Source organism: Podarcis vaucheri, assembly GCF_965113315.1.
Source record: "Podarcis vaucheri genome assembly, chromosome: 13".
Classification (NCBI taxonomy): domain Eukaryota; kingdom Metazoa; phylum Chordata; class Lepidosauria; order Squamata; family Lacertidae; genus Podarcis; species Podarcis vaucheri.
The window spans coordinates 11,659,386-11,680,592 of record NC_138751.1 but is presented as its reverse complement, the minus strand read 5'-3'; the positions used below and the strand labels follow the sequence as shown (position 1 = coordinate 11,680,592).

General features: G+C 40.4%; 1 protein-coding gene and 2 long non-coding RNA genes across 4 annotated transcripts; 1 reads left to right on the top strand and 2 right to left on the bottom strand.

Annotated features, from left to right (window-relative positions):
• Positions 1–1,309: 1,309 nt before the first annotated feature.
• LOC309516932 lies at positions 1,310–9,895 on the bottom strand. 2 transcript variants are annotated; one of them, XR_014213074.1, is made up of 3 exons: positions 9,088–9,895; positions 5,248–5,389; positions 1,310–1,974 (listed from the first exon to the last, which is right to left on the bottom strand). It is a non-coding gene; the product is annotated as an uncharacterized lncRNA (long non-coding RNA). The 2 variants fall into 2 exon arrangements; XR_014213075.1 differs by having other exon boundaries at positions 1,310–1,981; positions 5,252–5,389.
• Positions 9,896–9,901: 6 nt separating this feature from the next.
• LOC309516858 (vomeronasal type-2 receptor 26-like) lies at positions 9,902–19,223 on the top strand. The gene is made up of 4 exons (XM_082195807.1): positions 9,902–10,237; positions 10,828–11,119; positions 11,627–12,514; positions 16,633–19,223. The coding sequence occupies exons 1-4, from the start codon at positions 10,149–10,151 to the stop codon at positions 16,774–16,776; spliced, it is 1,413 nt and encodes a 470-aa protein (XP_082051933.1). The 5' UTR covers positions 9,902–10,148; the 3' UTR covers positions 16,777–19,223.
• On the bottom strand, positions 12,588–15,837 carry LOC309516935. Its single transcript, XR_014213078.1, has 3 exons — positions 15,298–15,837; positions 13,122–13,580; positions 12,588–12,734 (listed from the first exon to the last, which is right to left on the bottom strand). It is a non-coding gene; the product is annotated as an uncharacterized lncRNA (long non-coding RNA).
• Positions 19,224–21,207: the final 1,984 nt, after the last annotated feature.

Sequence of the window (21,207 nt, the reverse complement as noted above, 5' to 3'; positions counted from 1 at the left end):
GCTGTTACAAATATATTTGCTAGGAAGGTGTGCCTGTCTTTTTTTTTTTCTTTTGCTACCTTCTGATTGTATACACTGTTCTAGCAAAGTATAGGGATGCCATAAACCAAAAAGAGAAAGAAAATTAAAATCAAGCACATTTTCCACTTGGCCACCTTGTGATGTTAACAAATAATAGAAAAAATATAGGCAATCCCCTTCCCGCTTTGAATTTCTTAAGAACTTTCTGACTCACCCATGCAAACTTTGAAAAACATTCTCTGCACTGCCAACACCAGCAAACGCATCAGAAAAATCAACTATTGATTTGCAGAGGAGAAGGGAGAGATTGGTGAAATGAGGCAGCAGAGTCGTTTGGCATTGCACAAAATATAACTACCGTAATTATTCAAATGATCAGTATTGAAAAAGTATCTTTAAGGTTCAAATATACCTTTTTTAAAAAAAAACATAGGGTAGGAGGCGCATCCTTGAATAACAAACTGCAGCTTCTCAATAAATTGGTAGTGGGCTTAAATATTGTCATCCAGAGAGATTGTTCAAAACCTCTTAAAAATTGCAAGAACATATCATCACACAATACTGATTAAAAAGTGAAATGGAAAGGGGGCATAAAAGAAGTCTTTTGACATGACAGCATGTAATTTTTCCTCCATGTGTGGTGTGTGTGGTATAAATGCCTTCATTTGCAGAAAACAAGAATGATTCAGCCAATTCTACACTGTCATAAATTATACGTTGAATTAAAACTTTATAAACCTTAGTTATAAAGATCTTGAATGCATCTAGGAAAGCTATTCAACAATTTTAATCAGAATGTTTTAATACTTTATAGACCTTTTGATTCTCTTTCCACCTAGCTCCACTCATTCCTACAGAAGATCTCATTCAACAACTCTGTTGGTGATGAAATTACATTAAATGAACGTGGAGAATTAGCAGCTGGTTTTGATGTTACAAATTTGATCACTTTCCCAAATAGATCCTACATCAGGGTTAAAGTGGGAAGGCTGGATCCTCAGGCCCCTGCAGGCAAAGAGCTCACCATTAATGATGGACAGATTGAATGGCACAGGGGCTTGACTCAGGTAAGGAAATAACTGCACAGTTTGTCAAATTCATGGCTATCCCATAAAATGGAATGCAATGAAAACAAGGAGGCATTTTTGTCACTTAGCACTGATTAAATGTGATGTTTCCTCGGAGAGAAAAGTAGTCTTGAAGAAGAGGAAATTCCTATCTAGATGGATACTATTTTAATGGTGAGAATCTCTATTTGAACAAATGGCTTAACTTGTGGGAACAGGTTAGTTTAAAAGAGCCTACTTGTTGCCCAGCTGAGGCTGATTGCACTTTGCCTGAATTAGATATTATATTGAATAATATAGGGATATTGTCTTTCTATTTATTGTATATTGGTAAGCCAACAAGCAGTAAGCAATATACTTTAAGGAATACTGTAAGGTCTAACACTAAACAAACATATGAGCCACAATACGAAAAAGAGCAACATGCTCAGAAGACATCTCACATTGAGAAGGACCAATGGCTATCAGATACTGTTGTCAGACATTCTTTTATGTGAAGTCCCAGAGGGAGATTTCCAGGTTGTGGAATCTGATAGGATCCTATGATTGTTGCAGCATTGCCTGGGCTTAAAATGAACATTATAATATCCTGGATTTTGTATGATGCTAGGCATAGCTGCACCTAGTGCATAAACCTAAGCTGGGCATAAAGAGCCAACCACAAAAGCCACTTGAGACCCTAATGATGAGTTGGAATCTCAAAGTAGTTCCAACCTATAAACTTCTTCCTTCAGATTTAGTGCCATCCCTCCCAGAAGAGATCCTTCACATAATTCTGAGACACAGAAAACACTCACCCAAAGAACTTTGGACTTATAAAAGGATTCAGCCACCATCCTGTCCAGCACAACCTTCAGACAGCAGTTCAACACCTTCACTGGTTCTCCTAATTCCTACGGAAAGCTGAGACAGAGATGCAGGTCATCAGTATACTTGTGACACTGTCCTCCAGATTCCTAGAATATAGCCGCTATTCCATATAAATGTTGAATCATAAAGATGACTGAACCTGAAACCTTGTGGGCCAGCACAGCCCCAAAGACATGCAACTAAGCAATACCCTCCTAGTATTACCGTATTTTTCGCTCTATAACATGCACCAGACCATAACACGCACATAGTTTTTAGAGGAGGAAAACAAGAAAAAAATATTCTAAATGAAACAGTGGATGTATGATTTTTGTGGTTCATGCTGTGGCCACAGACATGTGATCTGACAGTGAGTTTGGAGTAGCCCAATGCAAAAATCCTGAGGATCCATGTGGATCCATGCTTTGTAACCACGTTTTTGCACCACTGCGACCCTAGGCAACAGTGGGTGCGTGATTTTTTTGGTGCAGGCTGTAGCCATGGACATGCTATGTTATCTGATGGTGAATTTGGGGTGACCCAATGCAAAGATCCTGTGGGTCCATGCTTTGTAACCACGTTTTTGCACCATTGAAGCCCCAGGCAACAGTGGGCGCGTGCTTTTTTTGGTACAGACTGTAGCCATGGACATGTATTAGGCTTTTAATGAAGGGGAGAGGAGAGATGCTGTAATCCTCCTGGCTCAGGAGATTCTGATTTACCAGCCGCGTGTAGAAAGTATAGATTAAGATATTTGATATACAGCATATAAATCCAGAGATTTCCATGTCTCACTCTGCAATCCAGCCTGCTGTTACTTACAAGCAGGGAAGCAGGGTTTCTCTTCCAAACAAGCATGCTGTCTCCCTCCAGCAGTACATTGCTTGGAGAAGCTGTAATTTGGAGGGGGCCTGGGGGCAGGGCTCTCTGCTTTTGGAAAAGAAATGAGAAACCTACCATTGTAAAGCAAAAGTTGTTCCCCCACCACCACCCAAGCCAGCCCTCTCTCTCTCTCTCTCTCTCTCTCTCTCTCTCTCTCCCACCTGCATGCTTTTCGGCTGCCTGCGAGTCCCTAGAGCACGGAGAGGAGGAAGTGGTGGGCTGGAGCCTGCACGCAGTGTGACTAGGGAAGATTAGAAGGAAGGACGCGATAATTTCCTTAACCCTCTGCTTGCCAGGAGGGCAGGGGATTCCCTGCTCTTTGTTGAGTTTGAGCAAACGCAGCAACAGAAGCGGGCGGGCAGTAAGACCCTGAGGCAGAATGCAGGAAAGCTTCTGCCTTCCCTCTTCCGCCCGCCCCCCCCATCTTATTTTTGCCTATTTTTCCCCTGCGCTCCGGCGAGTCAGCTCCAGGGACCACACATTCGCTCAATAACACGCACAGACATTTCACCTTACTTTTTAGGAGAAAAAATCTGCGTGTTATAGAGCGAAATTTACGGTACTTACTAGTAACAACACTGCAGGTAGGAGCAGAATCATTATACTACAGTACCTCCAATTCCCACATCCTTTAGTTGCATAATAATAATAATAATAATAATAATAATAATAATAATAATTTTTATTTATATCCCACCCTCCCCAGCCGAAGCCAGGCTCAGGGCGGCTAACAACAATAAAACAGTACAAAAGTACAGCACAAACAACACTCTAAAATCATTCATTATAAAATTAATAAGGACACCAAGTGACATTCGTGAAGGAAACAGCTATGGTTCCTACAACTGGCATAGCCCATTTATTGAATTCTAATAAAGTTGTATGTATAGCTATGTCAAATATGTATGCTCAAATTATATTGGGCTCGTATGATGCTTAACAACAGCATTTTATCCCATTCTATGCGTCACCTGTGCACATTCGGATCATATGTTTCATGTTATCGGTCGCTCCTTTTGCTGATAGACCCCCTGGTGTTAGATTAAGTCCCATAAAATATTTTATTAAAAAATAAATTATTCTTATATTTTTGGATAGGCGCCACCCCTGTCAGTATGTAATGACAACTGCCATCCTGGTTACGGGAAGAAAAAGAAGGAGGGAAGTAAATTTTGTTGCTATGATTGTGATCCGTGTCCCAGCGGGACATACTCAAGTGAAAAGGGTGAGAAATGTCATACTACACCATTTATTTAGCCGACTCTTAAGTCCTTAAATTTTTGTTGTCACTAAAAGCATGGAGGTGAAAGGATTAAAATTGTGGTGTCTGTATTGTCCTCATTGTTTGCAATATAATCTTTAAAACACCCTGAAGAAAATATTTTTAGAAAGGGAGGTAACCTCTCTCAGTTCAGAAGATTTTAGCTGTGATAATCCTCTCATTTCACTATAACAGCTTGTGATTCTAAGAAAGAGGAGGAGGACCACTAACACATAGAGATATATTCTATGTAGAAATTCCAGATTTGATATATGAGATTAATTTTGAAATATCTCAGACAAAAGTCTTTGGGCTAGGAATTTTGAAAGCTACCCCGGTAAAGAACATTAGCTAGGTGAACTCCTGATGACAAAAATTCTTAAGAATTTTCTTCATAGTTTCAAATTCTCCTAATCATTTCTTTTCAGACATGGAAACATGTATCAGTTGCCCAGCAAATAAGTATCCAAACAAAGACCAGGATAATTGCATTCCTAAAATACCAAACTTTCTTGGCTTTGATGAAACTTTGGCCATCATTTCAACTTTCTCGGCACTACTGTTGTCTCTGATCACAGCTCTAGTGTTTGGCATCTTCATTAAACACCGGGACACTGCCATCGTCAAAGCCAACAACAGAAGCCTCACTTACATTCTCCTTGTGTCCCTCCTCTTGTGTTTCCTCTGCTCCTTAATGTTCATTGGAACACCTAAGGAGGCAACCTGCCTTCTCCGACAAACAGGTTTTGGCATCGTCTTCTCTGTGGCCCTCTCCAGTATCTTGGCCAAAACCATTTCAGTGGTTTTGGCCTTCGTGGCTACCAAGCCAGGATCCACAATCAGGAAGTGGATAGGCAAAAAACTGGCTTATTCCATTGTCCTCTCCTGCTCTAAAATTCAAGTAGGGCTTTGTGGTCTTTGGCTGACAACTTTTTCCCCTTTCCCAGATTTGGACATGCAATCAATGAGTGAAGAAATTATATTCCTATGTAATGAAGGGTCAGTCCTCATGTTCTATTGTGTTTTGGGCTACATGGGCTTCCTGGCCATTTTCAGCTTCGCTGTAGCCTTCTTAGCCAGGAAATTGCCGGACAGCTTCAATGAAGCCAAGTTCATCACCTTCAGCATGCTGGTTTTCTGCAGCGTTTGGATCGCCTTTATTCCAACCTACCTGAGCACCAGAGGAAAATACATGGTGGCTGTGGAGATCTTCTCCATCTTGGCTTCTAGTGCTGGATTACTGGCTTGCATCTTTTTCCCCAAATGCTACATTATTCTTGTGAAGCCTGAGTTGAACACCAGAGAACATCTAATACAAAGAAAGATCTAAATAATATTAGAATTTGAGGTCCCATGGTGTTTTTCTTTGTATTCCACAGTGAAACATCAAAAAATGAGAATTTCAGCAATTTTGTCTTTTTTTCTGGACTGCAAAATGGTTGCATGTTATTTTTGGAGCCCATTCTGACCAAATGAGGCAAACATGAGCTTCAACTGAAGAAACTGAAACTCCAAAAGAGAAAGAGAAACATCAACATTATTCTACAGCTTTTATGATTAGATAGATGATATGAATGAGAAGTAGAGATAATATATGTATTATAGTATAGTTTTTGATTAAGTGATATATGAATTTAAAAAGCTAAATTTAAAAAGTTACATTATTTTGGAAAGGCCTGAATTCAACAATAGAGAGCAGCTGATAGAAAGAAATAAGTAATCAACAGAGATGTTTGTAGTTTCACTTATGTTGTTGGTATCAATGTAGGAACATGAGGTCCTAAAAGTGTAAATTGGAATCCCCATGTGTGTGTGCAACCTACCTAACCCCTAAAACAAACTCCCTTGTGAGATCTTTTACTAGAGTCAGCTGGACACAGCTCTGAGAATTGACCCAAATTATCTCATGCCCACAAATGAGCTCTCACAAATTGGACTGCTCCCCACAAAGTTGGTTTATTACAAAATAATAAATGATCTTTTAATAATAGATTGATTAGTACAGTGCAGAATATATAGAACTATGGGTGCATTTAAAGTAATATCCTCATGCATTCAAACTCATAGTAAAAAGTTCCTACACCACAAGGGGAAAATAAAGGGATAGAGGATAACAGTGTGTTGCATGATTCCCAAGCAGGGCTGGCCCTCCCATGAGACAAGGGGAGGCAACCACCTCTGGCGGCAAGATCCACAGGGGCAGCAGATCCCAGTGTAGATCTTTATTCCCCACTTGTTCCTGATGGAGATCTTCACTCATTCCTTCTTCCCTGGAGAGGATGGGGATGCCGTTTTGTGGCTTACCTCAGACACCAAGATGTCTTGGGCCAGCTCTGCTCCCAAGAAGATAGTGATTGATGCAGAGTTTACCTATCCAACCACTGACTAGAGCAACTGCTGCAGCTGTGTGGGCATAAGGATGTGCTGGACCCAGAATCTAGGAACAGGAATTCTATGCCTGAAGTTATTGCACTTCTGAATGATATATCTGTCCTTCACACTGACAGGCAACTTTACTAAAATCTAAATAGACTTTGATTTAACATCATCAGACGCCGTGTCATTCAATCCTCCACAAGTAGCATCCAATACAAAGAAAGCTATAAACAGAAGACTTTGTGGCTTCAAACACGTTCTTTGTGTTCTACACCAAAACATCAACATATTTAAATTAATTAGGACAATGTGGCCAAATGAAAATGAGGGGGTTTTATGATCAGATGGTGAACATTTTATTTATGAAATAAAAAAAAATTAATTCCGGGTTGCAGAATGGTCGCGACAGAAGTTCAAATGCAGATCCAAAGTTCAACTGAAGAAACTGAAACTTTGAGTTGGAAAAAGAAACCTCAACAGAATGCAATAACTTTCTTAATGGTCAACTGATATGAATGAGGAGTAGAGATGATTAAACCTATTATTTATTTTTATGAAGCAATATTGAGCTTCTGGTTGTCAGACCATTGTAATCTCTGGAACCAGCAAGTGTCAGAATTTAATTAGGGTTTGGAACGCTAAACTGTGTATTAGACATCTCTAATCCCCTGAATCAGCAAGCTAATTCAGACAAGCTAATTTCCCGTGAAGTGATAGCCTGGGTGACGGGTCATTAAGAGAACAAAGGATCAAAGGGGCCTCAGTGTGAAATGGCAAATGGGTGAGGCCCCACTTCCTCAACATACCAATAACATTCAATTTTACAGACCAATCTAATACAAAGTTTTCCTCATGCCAAGGAACAGAAAATTACAATTTCCCCCCACATATTATCCACTTTGCCTCCTCCGTTGCATTCATACAGTTGACCTAGTTACCCGGAAACCATTGTTTTGTTTCTTGGTGAGAACTTGCTGTTCACACAAATAGAAAGTTGCTTCCACTGAAGACTTGCTAACAAGGTAGCCACGAAAGCACCCAGAGCAGTATCTAACATCACCTCATTTTCACTCTTCTCCATTACATGGTTGCATATACACACACAAAAGAAGCAAGAAAAACCTTGTTCTTCCTAAACTATAATTCCATGAGGTGATAAATATATTTACTTGGCAGCTCTGCTAATGATGATGCAATGTGGGGTCGTAAAAAAAATGGCAAGAAGTGATTGTCTCCCCTGTAATTATTCAAATTACAGTAATTAATTCACCTTGCCAATGCTCCAGAAGGCAGAATATGGGGCGGGGAGGGGGGTCAACAAGCAAGCCTGAAATGTTTATAGTCTCCCAGTGTCCCATAGACAGTTAGAATAATGCAGGAGAGAGAGGCCTGGCTCTGTGGTTGTACAGGTCATATATCAAATCACATCATCTTATTTACCAGTCAAGGCAGGTATTTGCGACAGAGTTTAATGATAAGATGCATGCATGTCCCTTTAAGCACTGAACTGGCAGAATCAGCTGCCTCTAAATCCATGCTGTTCAAATCAGGCTGATGATGATGATGATGATGATGATGATATTGTAGAGAGGCAAAGAAGAGTCCATGTGTAGAACCTTGTTGTTGCTGCTTCTCCTGCTCTTCCCCAACATGGTGTGCCAAGTGCATAGTGCTCATTTTACCACAGCCAGCCCTGTACCTATTCCACATGAGTGGTATGAGCCAGGTGACCCTGTCATTGGTGGCATAGCATCTCATATCCGCTACGTCTTCCCCAATGTTTTATTCAATAAACACCCCTCTGAAGCCTTGATTGACAACCCACAGTAAGTAAATAGTCTTTAAAATTATTTTTTTCATTCTTTACATTTTTATATTTGACTGAAGCATGCTTTGAACAAATAGTTTTAGAACTGCATTGATTTGACAGCCTGTAATTATTTGAAGATTTGATAAACTGTATGAGAAACATCTGTACATACAAAGCATGGGATACAGCAACTCGCCTATGAGAAAAGGTTATAACATTTTAGTTCTGAGAAAGGTGAGCAAGAGGTGACATTATATAGGTGTACCAGATTATGTATGGTGTGGTGAAATTGGATAGAGAAAAGTTTTTCTCCTCTTTCCTAATACTAGAACTTGGGGAAATCCAATGAAGCTAAATCAGAGCCAGTATGGTGTAGTGGTTAAGAGCGGTAGACTTGTAACCTGGTGAACTGGGTTCAATTCCCCGCTCCTCCACCTGCAGCTGCTGGCTGACCTTGGGCCAGTCACACTTCTCTGAAGTCTTTCAGCCCCACTCACCTCACAGAGTGTTTGTTGTGGGGGAGGAAGGGAAAGGAGAATGTTAGCCGCTTTGAGACTCCTTCAGGTAGTGATAAAGTGGGATATCAAATCCAAACTCTTCTCTTCTTCTTCTAAATGTGGAAAAATTTGAGACAAGCAAAATAAGCTATTATTCACAAACTGCATAGTTAAACCATGCAATCTGCTCCCCCAAGAGGTAATGGAGAATGCCTTGAACTTGCCTAACGACTGGCTGCTAAGATAAAACAAAATGAGCCATAATGTTGGTCTTAGTTACTCAGTTATTCATAAATGAAGTGGCTTTTTAAAAGAAGAAATTACCTATGTGATTTCCACTCTCCCATATGAACTTTGACTAGTGCTGACGTGTTTACACATGTTGGTGTTCAAGATCTTTCTTACTAAATGGCCAATTGTTCTTCTATTAGCATTCTTTCAAGGACTCAGTGACTCATTCCCTTCCACCTTTCTCCGATGAAAATAGGGACGGCCTATTCAAGAAGAAGAAGAAGAAGAATTTTACTATTTATTTCCCACCCAACACACTGGGTTGCCATTCTGGGTGGCTTTCAACATATATAAAACCATAATATTACATTAAACATTTAAAAACTTCCCTATACAGGGCTGCCTTCAGATGGCTCAGGGGTCAGATAACTCCATACCCCCCCCCACAACATTTCTCCAAGGAAAGTAGGGACATCTGAAGGAAAAGTGGGACATTCCGGGATTTATCAGGGACATCCCTGGAAAATAGGAACACTTGGAGAGTCTGGAGTTGCCTCTTCAGTATTTGCTGAAAGCTACATAGTGAAGTTGCCAGATGCACGTCTTGTGGGAATTAGACTCTAGTTCACATTTGCAGAGTGTGCGAAAGTCAGCCCTGGGTCGTTTGATCCTTCAATTAGTTCTCTTTTTTCTCCTATAAAAACTATGCAAAACTCTCTTTTTTAAAGTTTAAAGAGCCAGTAACATTTACTCAGTATACTTGCAGTTGCAGATTAAATACAAAGCATGTAGCTGAGACTTAAATAGCTAAAACTTAGATAAAGCTGTGACATACTTAGCTAACTCTGAGGCAGAAAGCAGCATAACAGTTCATAGCTGTTGCTCTCACTGTTAAGACTCTTCAATTACGTGCAATAACTGTCATAACTGCCACAAAGTGTATGACATCACAGAGTTCTACAGCTCGTGAAATTAACCCTTTACATATGCATTTTGGATGCCAACACCCCAAATTTCTGAGGAGAAGGTGGAGCTGAGAGTGCACTAGATATCATTTGACAGGCTCTACTGTCATATGAAACACTGTCTGACTCTGAGTGATATTGTCCCCAAAGTGCCACCCTAAATTGTTACAGCAGGCTGATGTCAGAGAAATGCTAACTTGGCCAGATGACAGATACCCATTCACTACTCATAAAGGCTCTTCCATATTGCTGTTTGTCAGTGCAATAGTGGCAGAGAAGTAAGCACTCTTTGCCACCGCCATTGCTGTGTGGTTGGTGTGCTAATGTTCCCTGACATGTGTTTGATCAGTTTGATACAGAAATTTACAGTACAATATGTGTAACTCTCCATTGCTGTATCTTTATTCTCTCGAAAACCTGATACTTTGCATTGAAAATGGCAGCTGTCATCAGCTTTATTATCATTTAATGCAAGTTTTTATTTACAGAGAAAGCTGCTGCCAAACGGATATAGCAATAATTACAAAAACCGTAGCACATTCATATGGCACAGTACATATTTCTAGATAAAACTGTATAGAGAGAAGGAACAATATTTTCAGAAATGCAGAAGATGTAGTTAAAATCAAGAAACTTTCTGACCCTTTTTAATTCTGAGGAATTAAAAAAAAGCAGATTTGGACTAAAGAGCAATCCAAACATTCTAAAGGAACAAAATTAGACGTTTCTTTCCAATAAGACTTAATTCATTACTAACTTTGCTGCCTTTGAATATACTCCTTATATATCCTAACAGTCCGAAAGCTGTATCTCTCAGATTTTGTGCACTATTTACTTTCCTCACGTAATAATGCCACTTTATTCACAGCGTGTTATCAAAGTTCTTCCAGCACATCCTTGCCCTGGTGTTTGCGATTGATGAGATCAATGAGAATCCCAAGGTCTTGCCCAATGTCACTCTTGGGTTCCACATCTATGACAACTACCATAACTCTAAGATGACCTATCGCACCACTCTGGATCTGCTGTTTAAATCACATACCTTTGTCCCCAACTACAAATGTGGCTACCAGGAAAATTTAATAGGAGTCATTGGGGGACTGAGCTCTGATGTCACCTTGTGCATGGCAGACATCTTGGGCCTTTACAAAATTCCACAGGTAGGAACATTATGGGTATCAGAAAATTGAGATGTAACACTATAATTCACTCTTCAGCTCTCTTTCCAGTAGCAGTCTATGGATTCATAAATTTGGAGTGGTATAACAGGGACAATTGAAAGGGACTGAAATGTATGGGTTTGTTGATGTTATAGCATGGGGGTCTCCAACAATGTGCATGACAGGGGCAAGGTTACAAAGGATGTGTGCTTAATGCGTGTAAGGGAAGATTGATTCAAAAGTGCCAGGTTGATAAATGGGATATCCAGATGGGATCATATAATATCCTTGGAACATATTATCAGTGGATCATGTAAGATCAGGACATGTTAACTAGAATTGCTCTCCATATGAAATGGGAAATTGAGCAAGATTGATTGCGTATTTTTTATGTAAGTGGGGGTGGATATTTTCCCCAAAAAATCATTAAATTTGGGGTGTGTGGGATAAAGAGGTTTGCTTTTAATTCTTCCGTCCTTTTCTAATGGTTGTCTTTTTCTTTTTCAGATTTCATATGGTTCATTTGAAGCAGCCACAAATCATCAAATTAAGTTCCCTTCCTTTTACCACATGGCTCCTGAAGAAGCTCTTCAGTATCAAGGAATTATCCAGTTGCTTCTGCATTTTGGATGGAAATGGGTTGGGCTCATCACTCCGGCAAATGAAGCTGGAGAGCATTTCTTGAATACCATTGAACCAATGCTTTTCAAAAATGGGATCTGTTCGGCATTCACAGAAAGAATTGAATACCATGTGCGTTACACTGGTAACATAATTGAGATGGTCCGTGATACAAGGATTTTGTCCCCAGCTTTCATAACAAGCAAAGCAAATGCAGTTGTTGTATATGGAGACAGTGCATCTATTACATGGTTATCAACTACTCTAACGTTAATGAAGTTATCTGAGTTCATATTTTCTCAGTTCAAAAAGAACTTACCTGAAGAAAAAGTATGGATAACCACAGCTCAGATTGATTTCATTTTATATGAACTTCAGAAAGTTATTGATGTTAATATTCAAATGTTCCATGGTGCTATCTCTTTTGCAATTCATTCCAAGGAAGTTCGTGACTTCCGAGATTTTCTGCAACATGTAAATCCTTCCTGGGAAGAGGGAGATGATTTTATCTCAGGTTTCTGGGAACAAACATTTGGTTGTTCACTTACAGACTCTACTAAGTCAACAAAGAAAGCTAAGCATTGTACAGGAGAGGAAATGCTGGAGAGCCTTCCTGCGTCATTTTTTGAAATGAGCATGACCAGCCACAGCTACAGTATCTATAATGCTGTGTCTGCTTTGGCACATGCCTTACATAGGCACTTGGCTGGATCCAACCGCAGAAGAATGGAGACTGCAGGCAGACGATCTCCTCAGAATATAGAGCCTTGGAAGGTAGTGTTTGCTATTACAAAGAGTTTGGTTTACAAAGTGTTCACTATTGTGCCCTGACTTGATATTTTATGTGAGTTGGTATTTAGTTACAAAAAAAGAATGAAAAATATTAAGTTACAGAAATAAACTTTAATAGATACAATATCAAAGATCGGACTTAGCATATTTCTTAAAATGTTACTAAACCAACTCTGGATGAGAGACTTTTATAAGCAGCTACCTCAGGGACGCGGGTGGCACTGTGGGTTAAACCACAGAGCCTAGGACTTGCTGATCGTATGGTCGGTGGTTCAAATCCCCGCGGCGGGGTGAGCGCTTGTCTTTCGGTCCCAGCTCCTGCCCACCTAGCAGTTCAAAAGCACCCCTAAGTGCAAGTAGATAAATAGGTACCGCTTTATAGCGGGAAGGTAAACGGCATTTCCGTGTGCTGCGCTGGTGCCGGCTCGCCAGAGCAGCTTCGTCACGCTGGCCACATGACCCTGAAGTGTCTTCGGACAGCGCTGGCTCCTGGCCTCTTAAGTGAGATGAGTGCATAACCCTAGAGTCGGACACGACTGGCCCGTATGGGCGGGGGTACTTTCACCTTTACCTTTACCTTTACCTTTACCTAGCAGCTAGCTGAAGACTGAATAGCTGCTAAATAACAGCAGCTGAGAAGGAATTGGAAGTAGTGTTTTCCAATATTTCAAATGGCATTTAATTAGACACTTTTTGTAGCTTTCAGGTGCGTAGTCACCATGGGGTGGTCATAACAGATATCCCAAGCAAGTTTGCTTAGGTGAAGCATAATTGTTTAAATTTATTTGCTGGGAAGATGTGTCTGTCATTTGATATAGCAGGAAGTGACAGAAATACCTGCTTACAAAGAATTTTCTTCAACATATCCTACCTGATTTCTTTTATGGAGACTTTTGAATGGGCTCTTCAAATCTAAAAGAAGATTCCTACTGAGTTGCAGGCTATGCTCCTTAAGCAGAACATAAATCATTGGGAGGCTTTGTAATACTGTTAACTTTTTAAAAATCTTCTGTTCTCATGTCCACTCCAGATATGATCCTTAGAACATCTTCCTCTTAGACATGAGAAATTTGCATGAAGTAACAACTGCAAAGATTTTCGTATGTGCTGATTGGTCCCAGTTATCCAAGAACATATCATCACACAATACTGATTAAAAAGTGAAATGGAAAAGGGGCATAAAAGAAGTCTTTAAACATGACAGCATGTAATTTTTCCTCCATGTGTGGTGTGTGTGGTATAAATTCCTTCATTTGCAGAAAACAAGAATGGTTCTGCCAATTCTACACTGTCATAAACTATACGTTGAATCAAAACTTTATAACCCCTAATTATAAAGATCTTGAATGCATCTAAGAAAGCTATTCAACAATTTTAATCAGAATGTTTTAATACTTTATAGACCTTTTGATTCTCTTTCCACCTAGCTCCACTCATTCCTACAGAAGATCTCATTCAACAACTCTGTTGGTGATGAAATTACATTAAATGAACATGGAGAATTAGCAGCTGGTTTTGATATTACAAATTTGATCACTTTCCCAAATAGATCCTACATCAGGGTCAAAGTGGGAAGGCTGGATCCTCAGGCCCCTCCAGGGAAAGAGTTCACCATTAATGATGGACAGATTGAATGGCACAGGGGCTTGACTCAGGTGAGGAAATTAATTTATCTAATATCAGCATTCATGGTTATCCCATAAAATATGATGCAAGAAGGCTTTTTTTCAATTAGCACCTGATTAAATGTGAAGTTTACTGGTACAGAAAAGCGGGCTTTAAGAAGAAGACATCCATATCTAGATGGATAGTATTTTAATGGAGATAATCTCTGTTTAAACAATTAGCTTTCCTTGTAGGAGCATGCTTGCACACTAGTTTAAGAGATCCTACTTGTTGCCCAGCTGATGTTGACTGCATTCTGTTTGGTGTGTTATATTATATTCTATATGGTATGAATATTCCCTTTTTATTTACTGCATATTTGTAAGCCACCAAAGAGAAAGCAATATACTTTAAGGAATACTGTAAGTCTATCACTAAATAAACAAATGAACCACAATACAAAATGAGCAGCATGCACAGAAGAAATCTCATGTTAAGGATGACCAGTGGCTATCAGAGAGAGTTGTCAGCCATTCTTGTTTGTGAAGTCCTAGAGGCAGATCTCCAGTTAGTGGAATCTGGAATATGATGATGATGATGATGATGATGATGATGATGATGATGATGAATTTATTTATATCCCACCCATCCTGCTGGGTTTCCCCAGCCACTCTGGGTGGCTTCCAACAAAATATTAAAATACAATAGTCCATCAAACATTAAAAGCTTCCCTAAACATAGAAGAGTAAGCTTGTTACAGATGGAATACCAAGCTTGTTACAGCATCGCTTGGGCTTAGAATGAACATTATAATCTTCTGTAGTTTGAATGAAGCTATGTACAGCAGGTATATATCTAGGCAGTGCTTTTTCTCTTAAAAAAAAGGTTTAGGGGTACTCTCGTTTTGACTCAAGAAAATCAACATCTTATAATTCAAATAAAATGTATGATGCTATGTGCAGCAGGTATATATCTAGGCATAGCTGTAGCTAGTGTATAACCCTCAGATGGGCATAAGCAGCCCCCAACCACAGAAGCCACTTGAGACCCTAGTAATGAGCTGGAATCTCAAAGTACTTCCAGAATACAAACGTCTTATTTCACAGTGACTCCTATCCCTCCCAGAAGGGATCCTACACATAAATCTGACACAGAGAAACCACTCACCCAAAGCACTTTTGACTTATAAGGATTCAGCCACCATCTTGTCCAACAAAACCTTCAGATAGCAGTGCACCACCTTCACTGCTTCTCCTCAGTGACACTGTTCTCCAGATTCCTAGGAAATAGGCCCTCTTCCATATAAATGCTGAATCACAAAGATGACTGAACCTGAAACCTCGTGGGCCAACACAGCCCAAAAGCCATGGAACTAAGCAATACCCTCCTAGTATTACTTTCTAGTAACAACCCTGCAGGTAGGAGAAGAACACTTATAATATAGTACCTCCAATTCCCAAATCCTTGATTTGCGTCATAAGGACACCAAGTGACATTCCTGAAGGAAACAGCTGTGGTTCCTACAACTGGCATAGCCAGTTTATTGAATTCTAATAAAGTTGTATGTTTAGCTATGCCAACTATGTTTACCCGAACCTTATTGGGCTTGTATGATGCTTAACAACTGCTTTTTATCCTTTTCCATGCACCACCTGTGCACATACAGATCACATGTTTCATGTTATCGGTCTTCCTTTTGCTGATAGACCCCCTGATGTTAGATTAAGTCCCCCCAGACATTTTCTTAAAAAATAAATTATTTTTATATTTTTGGATAGGTGCCACCCCTGTCAGTATGTAATGACAACTGCCACCCTGGTTATGGGAAGAAAAAAAAGGAGACAAGTAAATTTTGTTGCTATGATTGTGAACCATGTCCCAGCGGGATGTACTCAAGTGAAAAGGGTGAGAAATGTCATCTTAAGATAGACCAAACTGCACAATTTATTTAGCAAATTCTTAGATCCTTAAAATTTTGTTGGTGTTAAAATTCTGGAGGTGAAAGGGCTACAATTTTGATGTCTGCATTGTTCTCATTGTTTGAAATGTAATCTTTAATACATCCTGAAGACATCATTTTTAGAAAGGAATGTAATGCATTTTACATACAAATTCTACTAGATTATGATGGAATAGAAGTGGTGGTCACTTCTCTAAGAAGAAGGCAGTTTGGAGATAGAGTGAATGTCTCATTCAGTGGACCTCTCTTGGCTCACAAGATTTCAGCTGTAATGTTGCTCTCTTTTCACTACAGAGCACCTTGTGATTCTAAGAAGGAGGAGGAAGGCCATTAACACATAGAGATGTCCTCTATGTAGAAATTCCAGATTTGATACATTAGATTTATTTCTGATATATCTCAGGCAAATGTCTTTGGACTAGAAGTTTTGAAAGCTGTCCTGGTAAATAACATTAGCTAGGTGAACCCCTGATGACAAAAATTCTTAAGAATTTTCTTCATAGTTTCAAATTCTCCTAAACATTTGTCTTTTCAGACATGGAAACATGTATCAGTTGCCCAGCAAATAAGTATCCAAACAAAGACCAGGATAATTGCATTCCTAAAATACCAAACTTTCTTGGCTTTGATGAAACTTTGGCCATCATTTCAACTTTCTCGGCACTACTGTTGTCTCTGATCACAGCTCTAGTGTTTGGCATCTTCATTAAACACCGGGACACTGCCATCGTCAAAGCCAACAACAGAAGCCTCACTTACATTCTCCTTGTGTCCCTCCTCTTGTGTTTCCTCTGCTCCTTGATGTTCATTGGAACACCTAAGGAGGCAACCTGCCCACTCCGACAAACAGGTTTTGGCATCGTCTTCTCTGTGGCCCTCTCCAGTATCTTGGCCAAAACCATATCAGTGGTTTTGGCATTCATGGCTACCAAGCCAGGATCCACAATCAGGAAGTGGATAGGCAAAAAACTGGCTTATTCCATTGTCCTCTCCTGCTCTAAAATTCAAGTAGGGCTTTGTGGTCTTTGGCTGACAACTTTTCCCCCTTTCCCAGATTTGGACATGCAATCAATGAGTGAAGAAATTATATTCTTATGTAATGAAGGGTCAGTCCTCATGTTTTATTGTGTTTTGGGCTACATGGGCTTCCTTGCCATTGTCAGCTTCACTGTGGCCTTCTTAGCCAGGAAGTTGCCTGACAGCTTCAATGAAGCCAAGTTCATCACCTTCAGCATGCTGGTCTTTTGCAGTGTTTGGATCTCCTTCATTCCAACCTACCTGAGCACCAGGGGAAAATACATGGTGGCTGTGGAGATTTTCTCCATCTTGACTTCTAGTGCTGGATTACTGGCTTGCATCTTTTTCCCCAAATGCTACATTATTCTTGTGAGGCCTGAGTTGAACACCAGAGAACATCTAATACAAAGAAAGATGAATAATAAATAATATTAGAATCTGTGATTTGCAAGTTGGTATTCTACAGCGAAATGTCAAAAATGTGAATGAATGAGGACAAAGTGACCAAACGAAACTATTTCAACAATTTTGTGCTTTGTTTCTAAACTGCAAAATGGTTGCCTGTTCTTTTAAGAGCCCTTTCTGATCAACTGAGGCAAATGTTCAGCTAATGTGGGTACAAACTGAAACTCCAAAAGAGAAAGAGAAACATCAACATTACTCTATAGCTACTCTGATTAGACAGCTAATATGAATGAGATGTAGAGATAATATATGTATTACAGTATATTTTTTGACTAAGTGATATAGGAATTTAAAAAGCTAAATTTAAAAAGTTAAATTATTTTGGAATGGCCTGAATTCAACAATAGAAAGCAGCTGATAGAGAGAAATATGTAGTCAACAGACATGTTTGTAGTTTCACTTATGTTGTTGGTATCCCTGGAGAAGATGGGGATGCCGTTTTGTGGCTTATCTCAGACACCAGATGTCTTGGGCCAGCTCTGCTCCCAAGAAGATAGTGATCGATGCAGAGTTTACCTATCCAACCACTGACTAGAGCAACTTCTGCAGCTGTGTGGGCATAAGGATGTGACACTTTTATGTCATCGTCGTTTGTGTCGGTTCTCTTTGCTATTCGCTTGTGTTCCTTTGGTGGTGAGAGAGGTTGGGGTTGGCCTAGGCTGTGGTTGCTTGTTTGTGATTGGCTGTGGTGAGCTTTGTTTTCATGAGTGAGTGAGTGGGGTGGGTGGGTGTTTTAACACAAAACCCCACACATACATTAAGCAAAAGAGAAACATCGCCACCAGACCCCAACCCCACCCACCATGGTCCCCCTCCACCTCCCCCCTTTTTTCCCTTCCTAATGTAACACTAAAGTCTCAACAAATGAAACTGACCTGTAGAAAACGTAACTTGAAAACAGAGACTTTGCACATACTTTTGTTAACTAATAAATATTTAATAATAATAAAAAGAAAAAGGAAAGAAGGAAAAAGGATATGCTGGACCCAGGACCCAGAAATAGGAATAGTGACCAACAGGGCTAAAATCTGAACTTCTCTATAGGATTTTGGGTACCAGAAGTGGGCATGTATGTGATGCAACGAGGATGGGTTGGAACATAGGTAGGCTTGCCCCATGGCATGCTATAGTTTTACTCATCCCAAATTTACGTGTCTATATTTGACTGAGTTAGCCTCTCTCTGGAGACACGGCTCTCAAGTTGTAAAATCTGCATTCAGGGATGTTTCCATTGCTCATGTATTTCATTATCATCATCATTGCGACTCAGCATTTTCAGTCATTTAATTATTAAGGCCCCTGTCACACAGCAATTGCTCGGGAGGGTCAGAAAGACATGAGCAGAGGGGGTGATTACCCAGAGTACACTGCAGGTTTGGTGAGCTTCTTATCCAGTTACAAACACAAAATGTAGGTTAACCATGAACCCTCATCATAGAGGTGTTAATGAATAGGAGCCATGTGAAGGAATGAAACTATGGTTGTTACATTGGTTAAAGGATGTAGCCCAGCAGTAGAAAACTAGACACATAGAGAAAAGTGTTGTTCTTTTTTCATGATACTCTGTTGCATTGTTTTGTCTTTCATTGTTCTAACCTAAGATGTCATTTTTTCCCATTAAAAAATATTGAAAATCTAGTGTAAGCTGGGGGTCTGTTCATATTATTATGAGTTTGGAGTGCTAAACTGGGGTCCCTCTAATCCCTGGATCCAGCAAGTGTTAAAAGTTAATCAAGCCAGGCTAGCTTCCTGAACCCCAGGGTCCAGCAAATATAAGCCAGGCTCCCTTACTGATGAGGTGATCACCTGGGTGATGAGTCATTAAGAAGGATTAAGTGGCTCAGTGTGAGAAGGGAAATGGGTGGGGCTCCATCCCTCAACAGATAAAGCCAGAGTTTAGAGTTTGGAGGGCAGTGATGTAAAATGGAGGAAAAACGTGAAAAGCTGGAGATGGGGGGAGGGGCAATGTTTCATATGTATCTAATCCAAGGCTATGGGCTAAACAAGACCCTTTTGGGATGTTGATGCTGTGAAGCCTACAATACAATATCAGGTTGTATATATATGCTAATGAACCATATACAGTGGTACCTCGGGGATGTTAGTTTCTCTTTCTCACTGAGCAGCTGCGTGGAGTCACAGGACTCTGTTTACATTCCTGGGATTCCATACTATTGGAGTCTCACAGGAAAGGAGATAGGATGTGACGTTAGTGGTTTCCCGTTTCCTTTGTTCCTTTGTTTCAGTTTCATAGAGAGAGGATGTCTTTTCTGTTCTGCGTAGTTTAGAAATAAAACTCTTTACAATGTAGCTCATACTATCTCATTCTTCCCTGTGCTGGGAACCCTGCTGCATAGAATGGGCTTGGAGCCTTATCAAAGGCTCAGGTCATTAAACACGTCGGAGGCGACTTCAAAGGCTCGGCTTGGAGGAAAATGAGGCCTTATCGGCTCGGTCAAGCAGAGTTCCGACAGAGTTAAGTACTTAATTCATTCTGGAGGTCTGTTCTTAACCTGAAACTGTTCTTAACCTGAGGTACCACTTTAGCTAATGGGGCCTTCTGCTGCCGCCACACCGCCGTTGCACAATTTCTGTTCTCATCCTGAAGCAAAGTTCTTAACCCGAGGTACTATTTCTGGGTTAGCGAAATCTGTAACCTGAAACGTCTGTAACCTGAAGCGTATGTAACCCGAGGTACCACTGTATCATAAAGACACCACAAAGAACCCACGGAGGGGAGGGGGGAGGTCTTGAGATCCGGAAGAATCTTGTGTAATTTTTAATATCTGTGATTTTGAATGTGAATGAATTTGTAAAATAAAGTAAAAATTATTTTCCAAAAAAAAAAAAGTTTCATTTCTATCTAATCCAAGGCTGTGGCTATGCGCAAAACAAGTCCCTTTGGGGGTGATGATGCTCCATTGCAGGGTCAGGTTGTATAAAAGGTAAAAGTAAAGGGACCCCTGGCCATTAGGTCCAGTCGTGACCAACTCTGGGGTTGCAGCGCTCATCTCACTTTATTGGCCGAGGGAGCCAGCGTTTGTCCGCACACAGCTTCCAGGTCATGTGGCCAGCATGACTAAGCCACTTCTGGCGAATCTGAGCAGTGCATGGAAACGCCGTTTAACTTCCTGCTGGAGCGGTTCCTATTTATCTACTTGCACTTTGTGCTTTCGAACTGCTAGGTTGGCAGGAGCAAGGACCGAGCAACAGGAGCTCACCCAGTCGCAGGGATTCGAACTGCCGACCTTCTGATCGGCAAGTCCTAGACTCTGTGGTTTAACCCACAGCGCCACCTGCATCCCTTATGTCAGGTTGTATATATGTGCTAATAAACCATATATCATAAAGACACCACAATCTCAACCATTCTTCATTCCCAAAAGGAAACACGAACCCTGGGCAAGTGCCTGGAACCCCCTGGAATCTCACACCACTCACCACAATATTTGATGGTCATGTGTTACAGGTTTTGTAGCTGTGGAGGCCTTCTATCAGCAGAGGGTTGGACTAGATATCCTTGGCAGTCCCCTCCATAATCTCTGCTCTAACAAATAAATTTCCTTTGGCAGAGCGCCAAATGATGACACATTACATCATCCCAAAGCATTTCAGTAGTGATTCTTTC